Genomic DNA, 16,255 nt, shown 5'->3' with positions numbered 1-16,255 from the left:
TGGAGTTAGTATAAAAGAAGGGGAAAGATAGGATTCACGGGGGAGGTTGAGTTGAGTTCGAGTCCGACAGAAGGTCGGCGGAGTAGGAAGCCACTCAGTGAGGAGTGGGGGATCCCTGGAAGAAGGGATGGAGGAAGGAGTGCTGCAGCTGCCTCAATGACCTGAGCCAGCTGGCACGGGAAAGGAAAGAGGAGAGACGTAGAACTGTAACCTGCATTTCCATAAGAGAGAAAGACAAGTACGGAATGAAGAGGAGAGAGAACAGAGAGGAGGAGTGGGTTGGATAGGAACCCTGCCTATAGGTTCTCAGCGCAAGGCCGGGGCCCGGTCCCCGAGGTTGTATGGACACTTATGGTTCTGTAGCAGACACCGGTGGAGTAGTTGGCTGTAAATGCACTACTCCCATCCAAGACTTGGGGCACAACAGCAAACGAATAGAGAGCCGGGATTCAGGAGAAGGGAGTCCCCGAAGCAGGCTACAACTGTCTGTCATACAAGTACAGTTGTTAGGAACATATGACGGGAGGAACTTCAGGGAACCACGGTACTGGAGTTCTTCACACTAAAAGGCGCAATAGAGGAGCCATTCAGGAAAGGCACATGTTGGAGGAGAGCCCTGACTTGCCCGGGAGGTTGATTGAGTCTCTACCCCGGAGGACACGTCACGGAGGCAGGCACCAGTGTGCACCACGAACTGTGAGTAAAGCTTTGAAACTGCAAGCTCTGGTGTGCTCCATTCATTCGTCACTAACACCTTCAGCTCCGCTACATCTGGGTACCAGCATCTATACCCGTCTGCGCCTCTCCTCATCCATTGCACCTACACTGCCCTGGGACTACAGCTCCACCTGTGGGGAGCTACACCATCTTTGCTGCATCACACCATCAGTCCCAGTGGATCTGCAAGCAGCGTTGGCTTACCATCTTACTTGCCAAACACCACAGGTGGCGTCACGAACTTTCCATATAAACTACATTACAAACATCATCTGCCATTGACTTGGGCGCCCAGGGCCACAGACCGGGTCACCACTGCTGTGACACCTCATCCCCCTGACACCGGCCCTGTACCGAGTACCCCACAGCCCTGGGAGGGCGACCCACTTCGAGTAGACCAAGGTCTGCGAGCTAAAATGTCTCTGGTGTCCTATTTTTTTGGTAGATAAGAAAAGGACACGGGCAATAGAAAAAAGTCACAATGCACCAAAACAGTGCACCAGTAATACTAATAAATGCTACCTAAGTCACAGTACTTTTACAATGCCTAGGTAATGGTTCTCTGGGTCCCAGGTTTCCAAGCGAAGTATCAGGAATGTGTGAAACTGAATCTTCCTGAGGACTCGTTCACATGACCGTACTTTTGGTCCAAGTGCTGTCCATGGAAAAAAAATAGACAACACTCAGATCAGTGCTAATCAATGGGTCAGTGCGGATGAGCGATTTTTTTTTTTTCACTGAGCAAATCTGTGTGTGAAATAAATCGCAGCATGCACAACTTTCCTCCATAGATCAGGTGAGACTCATTCATTCAAGTCCACAGGCGCGAGAAAAAAAATTTGATGCCATACAGAGACACAGTATAGCATCCGTGATCCGGATACATTGCAGTTCTGTAAAATAGGAAGCAATAAATGGTCCTGTAAATTATTAATAGCTGCTGCTGTCAAAAAATGGTTTGTATATGGATGACAAGTGAGAAAAAAAATGTCATAGAGTTTTCTGGATGAAATTCTAAGTGATTTTTTATATGTTCGTGTGAACTTAACCTGAGGATGATGGTGGCAGACAGTAGATACTGAAAATCCAAAAGTATTTTTCCCCAGAATTACACATTGGATCTTTTTCACTTTTTCTCAATGAATGTATCTACATCAATGCAAAATGATATCTCTGATGGAGGAGAAATAGAGCACCCCGATACTCCTACTCATGGCGAGCACCTGATTGCTCCAAGTCCACATTCAGAAACCTTTGTGGTAAGTAGCAGTAAGTAGTTTCCTACATTTCTTCTTCAGCTGCAGGTCGTCCATGGAAAACATGTATGGGGCATGTCGCAGCGCGAGAGTCACTATTTGGGTAGGTTCACCCGACCGTATGAAAAAAACATTCAGAGTTTCATCCAGAAAAACGAGATGATTCTTTCACACTTGTCATCCGTATGTAATCCGTTTTGTTTTACAGCAGCTATTAACCATTTACAGGACTATTTACAGTTTCCTATGTCACAAAATTGCAAAATATCCTTAAAAAAAACCACGTGACACTGTGGCTTTGTATGGCATTGGATTTTTTTTATTAGATCCAGTACCTTATATGGGGGACTCACATCCGATTTCTAGAGGAAAATCATGCTGCCATTTTTTCACACACAAGATTCAGCAAGTGAAAAAAATTTTCATGGCCCCATTGAGTAACATCGGTCCGAGTGCGATCTGTTTTTAAAACGGACAGCTCTCAGTCCGAGAATACGGTTTTGTGTAGCAGGACTGCGCCCCTCTATGACTTGTTTAATTTCTAGTAGGACAAATAAGAAGGGTAATTTTGGTGACATACCATAAGCTTTCCATTTCCAGATTACAACTTGTATCTTCACAGGGCTGAATCTTTATTTTCCTTCTTGATTTAAGGTTTATTGCAATATGGAAAGCGCGGGTGGAGGCTGGACAGTCATACAGCACAGGGAGGATGGCACGGTAGATTTTCAACGAGGTTGGAAAGAGTATAAGATGGTAAGTGCCACAAGTAGATAAGCAAAATTACCGTGTACTCACCAAGGAAATTGCATTTAAAGGAATGTCCATTTTGAAGAAATGTAAGCAAACCTGTCTAAAGTCAACTTCTTTTTTAGCTCTGGCTGCCAGTTTCCCACATCAATGTGATCTATTGATTTCACCAAGAAGCTGACAAGAGATCATTAGATGATAACTACTCTTTTTCACTTGACTATGAAGGATTGATATTGTTAGATTCATACCGCCATTACCATCCAGGGACATAAATCAAATTTAGGCTCAGGGAGGGAGGTGGATCTTCTAAGCTTCAGGTCCAGATAGACAAACAGACCCCGGGCATTGGTGCTTCAAGCTGGAAGGCACACGTGGGAAGAGAGGACTTGGCACATTTAGGAATCTTGGTAGCATCAGTAAAGATGCAGTGGAACCCAGCAGGCATTTAAGCAAGTTGAAGATTGTTGTGTAGAGAAGGTGGAATACACCAAACAGAAGTCTAGAGTCTCAATCCTAAGACACAGGTGTATGTCCAAAAGGACCTTGAATAGGATAAGAGAGATGGTATCACTGAGCCACGCTGGGCAACCCAAAAAACCCGACGTGGAGAACAACAAAGGGTAGTGGACCAAGATGAAAAAGTAGAGCCTAGGATACCCGGGACGGGTGTGAACATTGACCATCTGCTTAGTCACTTTGTTTTTGGGCAATGGTCCAGTTGTAGAGTGTAGATTTAAGGGGTGCAAAGGTAGGACAGTACTTGGACCCAGTGCCAGTTGAGTAGGAAGCTCATTATCCCCTCTACCTCATAAGTAGACATCATTATTATAGATGGCACACACAATAGTAGGTGAGTGGTCCTGATACAGATTTTGCATTGTAAAACCCAAGCTTTAAGTTACGCCACTCTAGTCCCCTTACCTTTACTGTGTACACAGGATAATCACATCCCCAAATTTATGGTCAGGAGATGTGTACATGCCGTGAAAACAATGTAAGATATCCGGAATAGCAGTTATATGTTTTACCTGTATTGAAAAATCACTATAGGAAATTTACAATAGGTCATAAAATGTAAGAAAGGACTAGGAAAACATGGAATTAGCGGAGTGCCAAGAACGTACTCCAGCATTCCACTCGGGAAACGTCTCAGGTTTCAATTTCTCAACTTCTTTTTGTTGAATAACTGGGTATATAGTGTTTTCCTTTGGTATAACAGTAAACCAAGTGTAAACTATTCTTTTTATTATTCCACCGCTTTAAAATGTTCATCCAACCAATTATATACAGTATATTGTTGGTTAATTTCCAGATATATTTTCTTTACAGTCTGGTAATGGACTTGTTGGAGCTGAACTTCTCATCTGTTTCTTTTGTGTTATGTGATGTAACTCAATAAAATACATGCAGTCTCATGTAAATCATGGCAAGGCACAAAGGCTCTGTACTGTTCACATGCTGCATGCAGAGCTACTGTGTTTTTGTCACAACAGACCATATTTTAAATATGGGACAGTGGTATCCGTCTTATGATGGATGTAGTAATTCGTTGTTTCTCTGTTATGGAGGCCATGAAGCAAGCTTGAACACAGACTTACTCAGGAACACTTTATAAAGAAAAAAGCCCAATCCTACCATGTCTCAGTATTACTTCCAGCCAGAGCTCCAGGAGCATCCAGTGACACACAGAAGTGTTAAACTCTGGGCACAGTTCACACTGAACAAGCTACAGCTTCCACACGGTTCTCTGTAGCTCGAACAGACGGACTGCTCAGCTATCCTAGCTGATCCATGCAGCCTACTTTCAGAGAGAGACCCTGGCATGTCTCTCTCCCAGCTATTGCTCACGTTTTGGCTGGTCAGTCACCAGAAGCACACTCGACTCTGTTCAACATATAGCAGACTGACACAACTAGTAAACACAGGCCCTGTGTTCTTTCTCAAAGCAAGTTATGTGGATCTAATAAAGACCTGCAGTGTTAGGATTAAATCCTGGCCTACCTGGCTTTGCTACAAGACAAATAATGTAAAACATTAAATCTGTTGCAAAAAAAATGCACCTAATACATTGAATGTGGATGTGCCCAAAGGCTTAGGATATTCTCAGATGTATATTTCCACACTGGATGTTTCTGTGAATTCAGTGACTACCAAGGAAACATATCAAGACTTAATCCAGAGCAAATATACTACTAAGGCAGGCTCAAAATTATCTGAAAATTTGAATCCTGCCTTGAAGAGGACCTGTCACCTGCCATAAATTTGTAATTTTTGTGTAAATTCCGCTGTTCTTAATCTAATTTTTTTTCTTACGTTCCTGCAACTCTCCATTCCTTCCATGTATATCAATTTTATCTTGATAGTCAAGTGGGTGTGATCCTCAGCTCTTCTCTGAGTATTTTCATGAGGATGTTCTGGGTACAAAGTCCACCACCAAAGAGGACGTTCCATAGGTGACCCCTCCTTTTATACCCTCAAATGGAACTCTCATCCCCACCAATCAGTTAGGCCCACAAACCCCTCCTGCCCCTATACTCCTCCCCCAAAATTCATAATCAAACAGCCAGTTCTCCCAAATAACTGCTTAGCCTCCAACATTCTGGCCTATCAAACATCCTCAGCCTATCATTGGACCCTCCTTTAAACCCTTGGGGATGTACAGTTCGGGCCATTGCTTTTGGGGTCTCTCTTGTTCATAATAGAAATTCCCTTCTTCTTCCATAATAAGTAATCTTCTCTTCCAGGATCCGTGACAGATGCTATGAACCACTTCGATTTGTTAGGATCCTTTATTTCTATGCTATAAAGAATCTGACAGGGTTACTTCTTTTTATTTTTTTAAATCAAAACGAACCTATAATGACAAACTCAACTCGGTAACATCCCTATCGATAACACAGTCCTAACAGATCACATGAAATAGCCGACACTACATTAATAACTTCTCCACATTCGTGTCATGAGAAAGTTGACTGATAGCTCCTTTGGGTTTGGGATGAGCAGCCGACAGCTGCCAAATCCTGGGCTTATTGTAAATTGACAACAGAGCTTAGCAGTCTCATTTTTATGAATATTTTCAGCCAATTCTTCTTGGGAGATTTTGTTCCGCATCAGCCCAAGTTTACCAGTTGTTAGCTTACGTCGTCTCCAGGAATAAGTTACTCGGTGACGTCAGTCACTGTTGTCATTGAGCCCTGAGTTCTCTGGTAATGTTTCATTTGGGATGACTTAATATGATGCCTTCCTCTGATAGTGGCTGAAGTTTACTTTGGAGCCAGTTCTGTCCCATACCAGTCACCATTAGAAGAAACAATGGCACTTTTAATACGTCTGTTTTACATTATTTGATAAATTACGCAGTGTAATAGTATTTTTAGAAATTGTCATTATAGCTGGTATGCTGCCCTGATATACAAAACGGCTCTTTCATGCTTGGGGTGGAAACCTGACTCACGGAGAATAAGCAGATGTGGATAGATCTAATGAATGCCATGTATAGAAGTCATGGTTGACAACTCGCAGAGCATTTCATAATTGAGACATTGCATGTATAAATTTATTTACCAAGCTGAATATATGCATGAATGTAATACTACAAAGAGAGGAGTCGGTAATTTCATGCCCAGCTGATACAGTCTCTTCTTGTTTGAGTACCCTAAAAAGTTGATCACAGGGTGTTCCTCTGCTGAGACCCTCAGCAATCACTGGGATCTATGGAGCAGTCTGAAGGCAAGTGTTGAATTACCACATAGCGCCACTATAGGGAAAATAAGCATTACACATTTTGAAGGTGTATTTCTAATATAAAATGTTATCGAATATTGCAAGGATTTTTCCATAACATTATAATCATTGGAAAAGCTGAGGAAGTGGCTACCATGGAAAGGCATAGTGCCATTCTACTTACCAGATACCAGTAGTTGCCCTGGTCTTCGCCCTTTGCGCACTGTACAGGGATTTGGACTTAAATAGGGGCCACTGGCTTAGGGCCATGGAAAAGCTTCTGTCCAGTGGTGCAGATTGGCAGGAGTGGTCAGATAGGACCAAAGGGCTTGGAGAAGTACATAATCAGAAGACACAGGACTAGTCAGTAAAATAAGCTTAGGGAAAAACAGGAAAAAATATACTGCAGAGGATCTAAACAGACAGAACTGAACCAGAGAAACACAAGAATATATCTGGCAGCTTCCAGCAGTAAGCTGGAGGCTTAACTTGGGTTTGGTCCTCTTCAATTAACTGGAGCAGGGGGATGATAACTTAAGCTGGACAACACACACCGATACTGTCAGACTGGACAGCACTGCAGCAAACCTAATCTTAACGAAAGGACAGAGTCTGTGCTGTCCAGAGCTTCTGATTCCTTCATCTCTTCAATCACCAGTACCGGCTGCAGAATTAACACAGTGGTACCTGACGACAGAAGCAGATATCGCAGAAGCGGGTCCTGGTGAAGATGTGATAGGAAGATGATTTGCAAGAACCTAGTTCAGCTATCATGTTGGTTATCATGTTTCAAACCACAATATAATGATATCATGAAGCCTTCTAATCAGAAAAGGTTTTGGAGATGTCCCAGGCAGTAGAAGGTTCATAGGGCTGTGGTCTGGCAGGCATGGACTAGCTACACAGGTTCTAGACTAGGGTCCTGTGAATCTGTTTGCTCAACAACAATCAGTAGTGTCCTGACTTCTCAAATCCCTAGAGATAAAAGACACAAGACAATTCTGCTACAGAGCGGCTCTCCTGGTCACTTGAATGGGTCTTTGTTACAGTTCCCATCCCTATTATTATTTTATTTTATTATTATTTTACTCATTTATATAGCGCCATTAATTCCACAGCGCTTTACAGACATAATCGGTACTGTCCCCAATGGGGCTCACAATCCATAGCCTCAGTCCATAACTAGTGCTAAAGATCAGTAGAGAACCAGACTGCTGCCACGCCATCAATCAGTGATATCACTTTTTTGCAAAACCTATTTACAGCAATGAACTGTCTATACAATGCACAGGTCTGTGGCTTATACAGGAGAGAGATAATCTTTCACCTGTTCTCTGCTTCAGAAAATTGATCTAGGACCTAAATAAGAGAATCCCCTACTAGACAACACATTATTAACGAAGGTGGAATAAAAAATATGATACTCACTTTGCAGACTGGCGCCACTCCTCTGAACAACCACAGGAAGGGCAGTCTCTAATGAAGGTAACCACCTATGCCAAAACATGGTATCCATCCACAGACAGCTGTTTCGGGGTATTGCCCCTCATCAGTGTGGAGTAGAAAACTGGCTAGTAGGAGCAATGCCTAGTAAACATAGGTGGTTTCCTTCATTGGAGACTGCCCTTCCCATGGTTGTTCCTTCCCGGGGAAAGACCTGGCTAGTCATTGCTTGCGTTGAAAAATATGTGATGGTGTCTCCGCGGCTTGTGTTTTGTATGTTTTTGCATATTTCCCATAAGGGATGGGGGCATTGCTCTAGAATCACTGCGTTGAGAAACATGTGATGGTGTCTTCGCAGTGTTGGATGTTGATCTCCATGAGTTCATTCATCCTCATTTTTCACAGTCTTTTACTAGGCATTGCTCCTACCAGCCAGTTTCCTACTCCACACTGATGAGGGGCAATACCCCGAAACAGTTGTCTGTGGATGGATACCATGTTTTGGCATAGGTGGTTTCCTTCATTGGAGACTGCCCTTCCCGTGATTGTTCCTTCCCGGGGAAAGACCTGGCTAGTCATTGCTTGCGTTGAAAAACATGTGATGGTGTCTCCGCGGCTTGTGTTTTTTATGTTTTTGCATATTTCCCATAAGGGATGGGGGCATTGCTCTAGAATCACTGCGTTGAGAAACATGTGATGGTGTCTCCGCAGTGTTGGATGTTGATCTCCATGAGTTCATTCATCCTCATTGTTCACTCCTCTGAATACATCACTGCATCCCCAGCCAGTCTGCTGGGATCAACATCTAGTGGGGCGTCACATAAATACTGAGACCAATCAGTGGCTGCTGATCACTGCCCAAAAAACACATTTTTGCAAACAGAAATTTAGAATTTCTACTGTGAAAACCTTCACTAATTGGAGCACCAAGGGTAGCGTCTATAGTTCTCTGGCACACTGCGTAGCTGTGGTCTGCTGCTGATACATTAGTGATGCTAGTGATACTGTATATGATACATGTGAACATCTCTATTTATATTCCTAAATACCTAATATTAGTTTTATTACTATTTTTTTCTTTTCCAAGACTACCAGATTTACAGAGGATTTACCGAGATCTTCTTTTAATGAAAAGCTCAACAACACATATATATTTATTTTAGTACCTCAACATTTTTAATATATTTGCTGCCAGGGAATGAGGCATTCTTGTTAGTACACAGAGACTTACAACTGGCAGAAGCTCAGCTTTGCAGACTGGTAAGAACTTGATATTCCTGCATCATGTCTACAATAAGCGATGCTCTGTGTACTGTACACTTGCCACAGTTGGGTTGTAGGACTTGTTTATAGTTTTCATCTCAGATTCTGTCCAAATTATTGTGGTCTTTCAGGCGTCGTTGGGGTTTGTTAAGTGACGGATCAGGTGCGGTTGTTATTTTTCTTTTCCCTCCATGCAGGGATGCTGACACACTCACCTCCGCGGCCATATTATCCTCTCTCTGTCACTAGGCACGTCTTCGGTATTCTCCCCGCTTTGTGTCTCGGTGGCGCACCTAGTGCGCATGCGCCTTACCCTGTTCTTATAGAGCCAGTGCGCGAACCTGCTAAGATGCCCCCAGCCAGCAGATGGGAGGCATTTTGTATAAAAGGCATCCTCCTGAATAGGGTTCATTAGTTAATTTGAATGGAACTAGTGAATTTATAGGTCCCCTGGCCCATGCGTGACTTGGTCCTGACCTGGTCCTTGTGTGGCCAGTGCCTGAACGTGCTCCACCTGTTCTTCTGCAGTCAGTGCCTAAACCTGTTGCCTTGATCCTTGTGCTGACAGAACCTGAATTTTATCCTCTGTTCTGTGTGTGGCCAGGGCCCAAACCTTGTCCACTGGTCCATGTGTATCCAGTTCCTGAACCTTGTCCCCTGGTCCATGTGTAGCCAGTGTCTGAACGTGTACCTCGTATATCCGAATAGCTGCAACCAGTCTCTGAATCTAGCCCTGTCTGCGACTCCATGTCAGTATCGCTCTGCCTAAGTATCCGGAATTTGCATAGTTTGAACTTAGCCTGAGTTCGTGTCAGCGAATCTGACCCTTGGGGTCAGCAGCTGCAGAACCAGGGACTGCCTAGGAATGGTACCTGGTGGCTACCTGCAGCTCAACCCTATTTCCACCATCAGGAGCTCCAGTGAAGACCAGGCAGTAGCTTAGCTGTACTCCTTCCTAATTAAGAATGGCCGTGTGGCACAGTGGGTCTGAGAAACATGCGTGCCACCTGCGGACATGACAATAGGTGCACAACTCTGACACAAGCTAAGGTTTTAATACTAGAGACAGGATAGAACCATCTTGATTGGGTACACCTTGTGGCGGTGGGAAGACTTTTAGGCTTTTTTGATCAAGATAGTGTTAATGAAATATCCTATGTTCTTTACATGCACTACTCCTATTTATTTACTTACTACAGGGTATATGCTCATTTTGTTTTTTTGCTTGGGCTTCGTCTTCATGCTCTTGCAAATACAACAACTTATGTTCCTGCTCATTTCTTTGATTGTGGTTATGTAACACAACCATTTATGGAGTAGGCTAAACTCTTGATCCCACTCCAGACACCCACACCCAACTTGTGCCGTACATGTACGACAGATGTCAAAAAGGGCTTAGCAATTAAGTATTTAGGATTAGAGTGCTGTAAAGATGGCACCACTAGACTCTGAAGGAGACTTCTCTATCTGGCATCTGATGTACAAGTCTGGGCTTGGCAAATGACAGGCGTCCCTTACTAGCCGACTGTATTGTTCCCGCTGAAAAATTTGGTGGAGGAGTGTTAATGCGATAGGGTTGCACTTTAGGATTTGGCCTAGTCACTTTAGTTTCAGTGAGTGACGCTAAATCTTAATGCTTCGGCATACCAAGAAAAAAACACCAGAACCCCTCTGAAATCATAATCATGTGAAGAGAGAACAAACAAGAATGTATTCATTCACAGATGTTTTGAAAACCGCAAGCTATTGGCTACATGCGGTATGACAGAACAGTATGGTATACACTAACTTTGCGCAATCTTATATTAGCCAGTATTCATCCTTTCCAATCAGTCATTTCCCCAGAAACAGATACAAGATAGAAAGTGCTGAATATAATTTTTTGTTTCCCCCCCTCCCGCCCATTTTCCCTCCCCTTTTCCTTCATCTCTCTTATCCCCATTTCTTCCCATCTCCCTCTTAAATTTAAAATTTCAATAAAGTTTGTTTGAAATAAGAATATAATTTTTTGTAAAGGAGAAATCTACTAATCTGTCTGATGAGTCATTGTTACAATAAACCGTTACATCAAAGATATTTCAAACAACTTTGTAATAATTGAAGAGAATTTGTGTTACGATGTAACTGATACGATCAGATGAAAGATGTATCCATGTTTTATAGGAGGAGTAATTACTTTAATGGTCCGCACATAGACTCCCATTACAGGGAACTATAATGTCAGGCTGTCTGCTCTGAAGCTGATAAGCACTTGTATTCATAAAATAACACAGAGGATATTTTATCGCTCCCAATTCTGAAAAATTACGTCAGCCTTTCAAGGAAAACATTGAACGCCTTGTACAGGTGGTAACTTTCATGTTTTGTCTTGCAATATGAAAAATCATATGATATGACTGCAATTTTCATTTATTATTACAGTAAAGTCAATGAGAGGTTACAATGCAAACCTACAGGGTCATTAAAGCTGACATTAATGGAGTGAGCTGACATACAAATTAATTTTCCTCCTAATTGCCTATTTAATACCATAATCTAGTCCATTTTCTAATATGCTTTAATAAAAAATTCCCTATCCTTCCCTTACTACACCATATAATTACTTTTCTTTTTTTTTCACAACCTTCTTTTTGATTACACTTTATGAATCTCAATGCTTGCTGCTATACTCAAGCAAAGCGTCATCAGGGGGCAGGTCCCGAGGTCACTCATTGTAACAAAGCCTCATCGGTGACCTTAGTTTCAGGGGCCAGGCTAATACCAGCTTTGTCACTGTGCGACGTGGACAATGACAGTGCCCTCTCTCTCAGATCTGTAGAAATGAGCTGGCAACAGAGCGCACTGTCAGTGTGCATATTTAAACAAATGAAAACCCGGCTTCCGGAGACCTGCTCCACCATGCAAGTGACGTGATTTGCAGGGGTGGTTCTGGTTTAGGAAGTCTTAAGAAGTTGCAAAAGGAAAGCAGTTAGATAATGTAGTTAGGGAATGATGGGAAATTTTTAATTAAAATATATTAGAAAATAGTTTATATTATGGCATTAAATAGATAGACATTTAGGATGAAAATTAATTTGTATTTTGGACCACCTGTTTAAGGCAGGAGGTAGATCGATAATGATGATCAAACATAATGAGCATCAGATGGGCTCCATGTGCAACCACAAAATGGTCAGTACTGTATTACAAAGATACCAATGTTTAACCCCTTCCCGCCACAGCAAATTTCCATTTTTATATTTTCGTTCTTTCAGAATTCAGAATTTAAAAGTTTGCGGAAAAAAAATTGGGGGATTTGTACTGCCATCTTCCGAATGCCTTTTCATTTTCAAGTTGATATAGCTTTGTGAGGCCTTGTATTTTACAGGGTGAGCAGACGTTTTTAGTACTACCAATTTGGGATAGATACAATACTTTGATCGCTTCTTATTTTATTTTTTGCAGCTTTGCAGCTACCCAAAACTCAATTTTGTCATATTGATTATTTTTCTGTTTTCAGTGTTTATTGATCGGGTTAACACATTTTATATTTTGATATATGGGATGCAGTGATATAAAATATGGGCACTTTTAAAAAATACTTTTATTTTTAATGGGGGGGAAAGGGGATGATTTGAATTTTTTGTTTTTTTTCTTAATATTTTTAGAAACCTTTATTTTTACTTTTTACTGTATTTGTTGATCTCCCCAGTGTTGTTAGAGGCAAATCTTGGCTGTATATCCCACCAATTCCCTGCCGGGCAAGTGCGGGCTCAGACTCTGAACCTATTTCAGAATCTAAGACAGAGACAAAAATATAAAAGATGACTGTTGCTGCACTTGAAATGACAGTTACACTTTAAGTCTACATTTGAGTGGGGTATACATAGCCTCCTGCCACTTCTGGTTATGGCATGCCTAAACTTAGTCAAGATCATTTCACTCTTTTCTAGAAAATACTGAGCGGTTCGCAACTATACAAATTGTTACATCTCCACCTGGACCTGCTTCTGTGATATCTACTTATGTCACCAGAGCCATAGTATTTATTCTGGTGGCAGCCCTGGTAATGGAGTAGATGTTGGAGCTCTGTCCAGAATCAGAGGCAAGTGTGGCTGAGATCTGTGGTGGCACTCATTCTAGTAGTATGGGTTTGTGTTTTGTCCAGCTTCCTGCTCTGGCCACTGGGACAGCCTCAGACTGTACTGAAACTCGCTGCTTACTGGGAGTTGCCAGTTATAGTTAATACTTGCTCTGGTTTACTCCTGTTGCTCTGCTCCTGTTAAGCATCTATGATTTTCGCTTTCATCTTGGCCTGTTTACTGACTATTTTTCCAATTTGTGATTTTATTCCTTGTTTGCCCTCTCCTGGTTCTGTTCCGGTGTCCTGACCAAATCTTCCAGCCCTCTACACCAACTAGCAACTACTCCAAGGACTCCACACATGACCCCTGTATAAGTATATATCACTTTACGGCAGATAAAGGATGAAGGCCAGGGCTCCCATGGGACATGCGTTAGAGTAGCTACCACAAAGCCTATTCGTGGAAGCACTACTTGCCAGGTGACCATGGACAAAGCCACTGTACACATATTATCTGACATAAAGCTCACATGACAGCATGATCATTACCTTACTGGGCCTGATTTAAAAAAAAAAAAATACAACAAAACAACAGCAACTCTGGGCAAAATTGGTACAATAGACCTAATTTGTTAAAATAGTTAGCGATAACGACCGGTATTGTTTCCTTTAACAAATAATAGTGGTTTTCATTTTTTTCAAGAACAGTGTATCAAATAAAAACTGCACTATGATTGGTTGCTGTAGGCAACAAGGTCAACAATTCTGCCTGACAGATTTGACAAATTAGACCTACAGGGTCTAGATGTGTAATATAGGATACAAAAAATGAGGCTTGACACGCCACAAGGGAGATCCTTGGCCCCACACTAGGCATAACACGTGATTTCTGAGTTATTCCAAAAGGAAAAAATGTCTGCGTTGCCCACAACAACCAATCACAGCACAGCTTTCATTTTTCAAGAGCACTATAGAAAATAAAAGCTGCCCCGTGACTGGTTGCTATTGGCAACAAAAACAATTGTCCTTTCAGATCATTTTATAGATGTCTGTACAGCTTTTCCTCAAATTCTCACAGATATGGGGGTTGTCCCATAAAGAACATTTATCAAATATCCACAGGATGGCTGGTTTTAATACAACTGATTGGAGTCTGATTGCTTCGACTCTCACTGATCCATCCCAAAGTCCCGTTAGAATGAAGCATTACTGAGCATGTGCAATCGCTGTTCATTATCTTTCAATAGACAGTTACTGAAGCAGTGGTCGCACATGCTCACGCTTTATTCACAAAGGGAACTTCGGGACCCCTGTTCTTACAATTGTGGGGATCACTACGAGTAGGTCACACAGGAATAATAGCGTTATCATCTATTCTGTGGCTTGATCATAATTGTTGGTCATCGGACAACTCCAATAAGCCCCTTTAAGGCACATCTATATACATAATTGTCTTATCATGTCTTTCTGTAACCGAAATCCTGCATCGCTGATTGGTCGCGGAAGTTAGGCCGTGATCAATCAGCGACAGTCGCTTAGTCGTTGCGGCAACACGGCCACATCGCTTATTGTACAGGCACATTACAGCCATTAAAGGCATCACTGCTGCATTGCTCATTACACAGGCACAGTCCTGTACATATACAATACATTAGGTAAGAGTAGAACAGTGACTGCAGCTGTGGGTGTAACAGGAGTATATTAGGTAACAGCAGAACAGTGACTGCAGATCTGGGTGTAACTGGAGTACAATACATTAGGTAACAGTAGAACAGTGACTGCAGCTCTGGGTGTAACTGGAGTACAATACATTAGGTAAGATCTGAACAGTGACTGCAGCTCTGGCTGTAACTGGACTACAATACATTAGGTAAAAGCAGAACAGTGACTGCAGCTCTGGGAGTAACTGGAGTACAATACATTAGGTAACAGCAGAACAGTGACTGCAGATCTGGGTGTAACTGGAGTAGAATAAATACATTAGGTAACAGCAGAACAGTGACTGCAGCTCTGGGTGTAACTGGAGTACACTACATTAGGTAACAGCAGAACAGAGACTGCAGCTCTGGGTGTAACAGGAGTACATTAGGTAACAGCAGAACAGTGACTGCAGATCTGGGTGTAACTGGAGTATACTACATTAGGTAACAGCAAAACAGTGACTGCAGCTCTGGGTGTAACAGGAGTACATTATGTAACAGGAGAACAGTGACTGCAGATCTTAGTGTAACTGGAGTACAATACATTAGGTAACAGCCGAACAGTGACTGCATTTCTGGGTGTAACTTGAGTACAATACATTTGGTAAGATCTGAACAGTGACTGCAGCTCTGGCTGTAACAGGAGTATAATACATTAGGTAAGATCAGAATGGTGACTGCAGCTCTGGGTGTAACTGAACTACAATACATTAGGTAAAAGCAGAACAGTGACTGCAGCTCTAGGAGTAACTGGAGTACAATACATTAGATAACAGCAGAACAGTGACTGCAGCTCTGGCTGTAACTGGAGTACAATACATTAGGTAACAGCAGAACAGTGACTGCAGCTGTGGCTGTAACTGGAGTACAATATATTAGGTAACAGCAGAACAGTGACAGCAGCTCCGGGTGTAACAGGAGTATAATACACTAGGTGGTGGCCAGATTCTATCGCATTGGGTATTTTAGAGTCTCTGTTAAAATAAAAAATAGCTATATACTCACCTTCCGACGGCCCCCGGACTCTGTCGCTCCTCTCACCACGTGCCCGGCATCTTCTGGTTCCAGTAATGCTTAGTGAGAAGGGCTGAAGATGACTGCACTCTTGCGAGAGCGCGACGTCATCAGCGGTGTTTCGCGCAAAGCATTACTGGAACCGGAAGATGCCGGGAGCGTGGAGAGGAGAGAAAGAGTCCGGGGGCCGTCGGAAGGTGAGTATATAACTATTTTTTATTTTAACAGAGACTCTAGAATACCTGATGCGATAGAATCGGGCCACCATCTAGTAGATATTATAAAGGGGATGCTTTCCTCCAGATCCCAACTTCTCGAGCCAA

General features: G+C 42.4%; 1 protein-coding gene across 1 annotated transcript in view; it reads left to right on the top strand.

Annotated features, from left to right (window-relative positions):
* ANGPT1 (angiopoietin 1) overlaps nt 1–16,255 on the top strand; it is a 445,617-nt gene that overhangs the window by 324,895 nt on the left and 104,467 nt on the right. The window contains exon 6 of the mRNA XM_073590180.1: nt 2,628–2,729. Within this exon, the coding sequence (XP_073446281.1) occupies nt 2,628–2,729 (102 nt within the window). The remainder of the gene's footprint in view (nt 1–2,627; nt 2,730–16,255) is intronic.

The sequence above is a fragment of the Dendrobates tinctorius genome, unplaced genomic scaffold, assembly GCF_039654945.1.
Source record: "Dendrobates tinctorius isolate UK_male_01 unplaced genomic scaffold, ASM3965494v1 ptg000116l, whole genome shotgun sequence".
NCBI lineage: Eukaryota > Metazoa > Chordata > Amphibia > Anura > Dendrobatidae > Dendrobates > Dendrobates tinctorius.
Note: the sequence above shows the minus strand (reverse complement) of the source record. Positions and strands in the feature narration are given on the sequence as shown.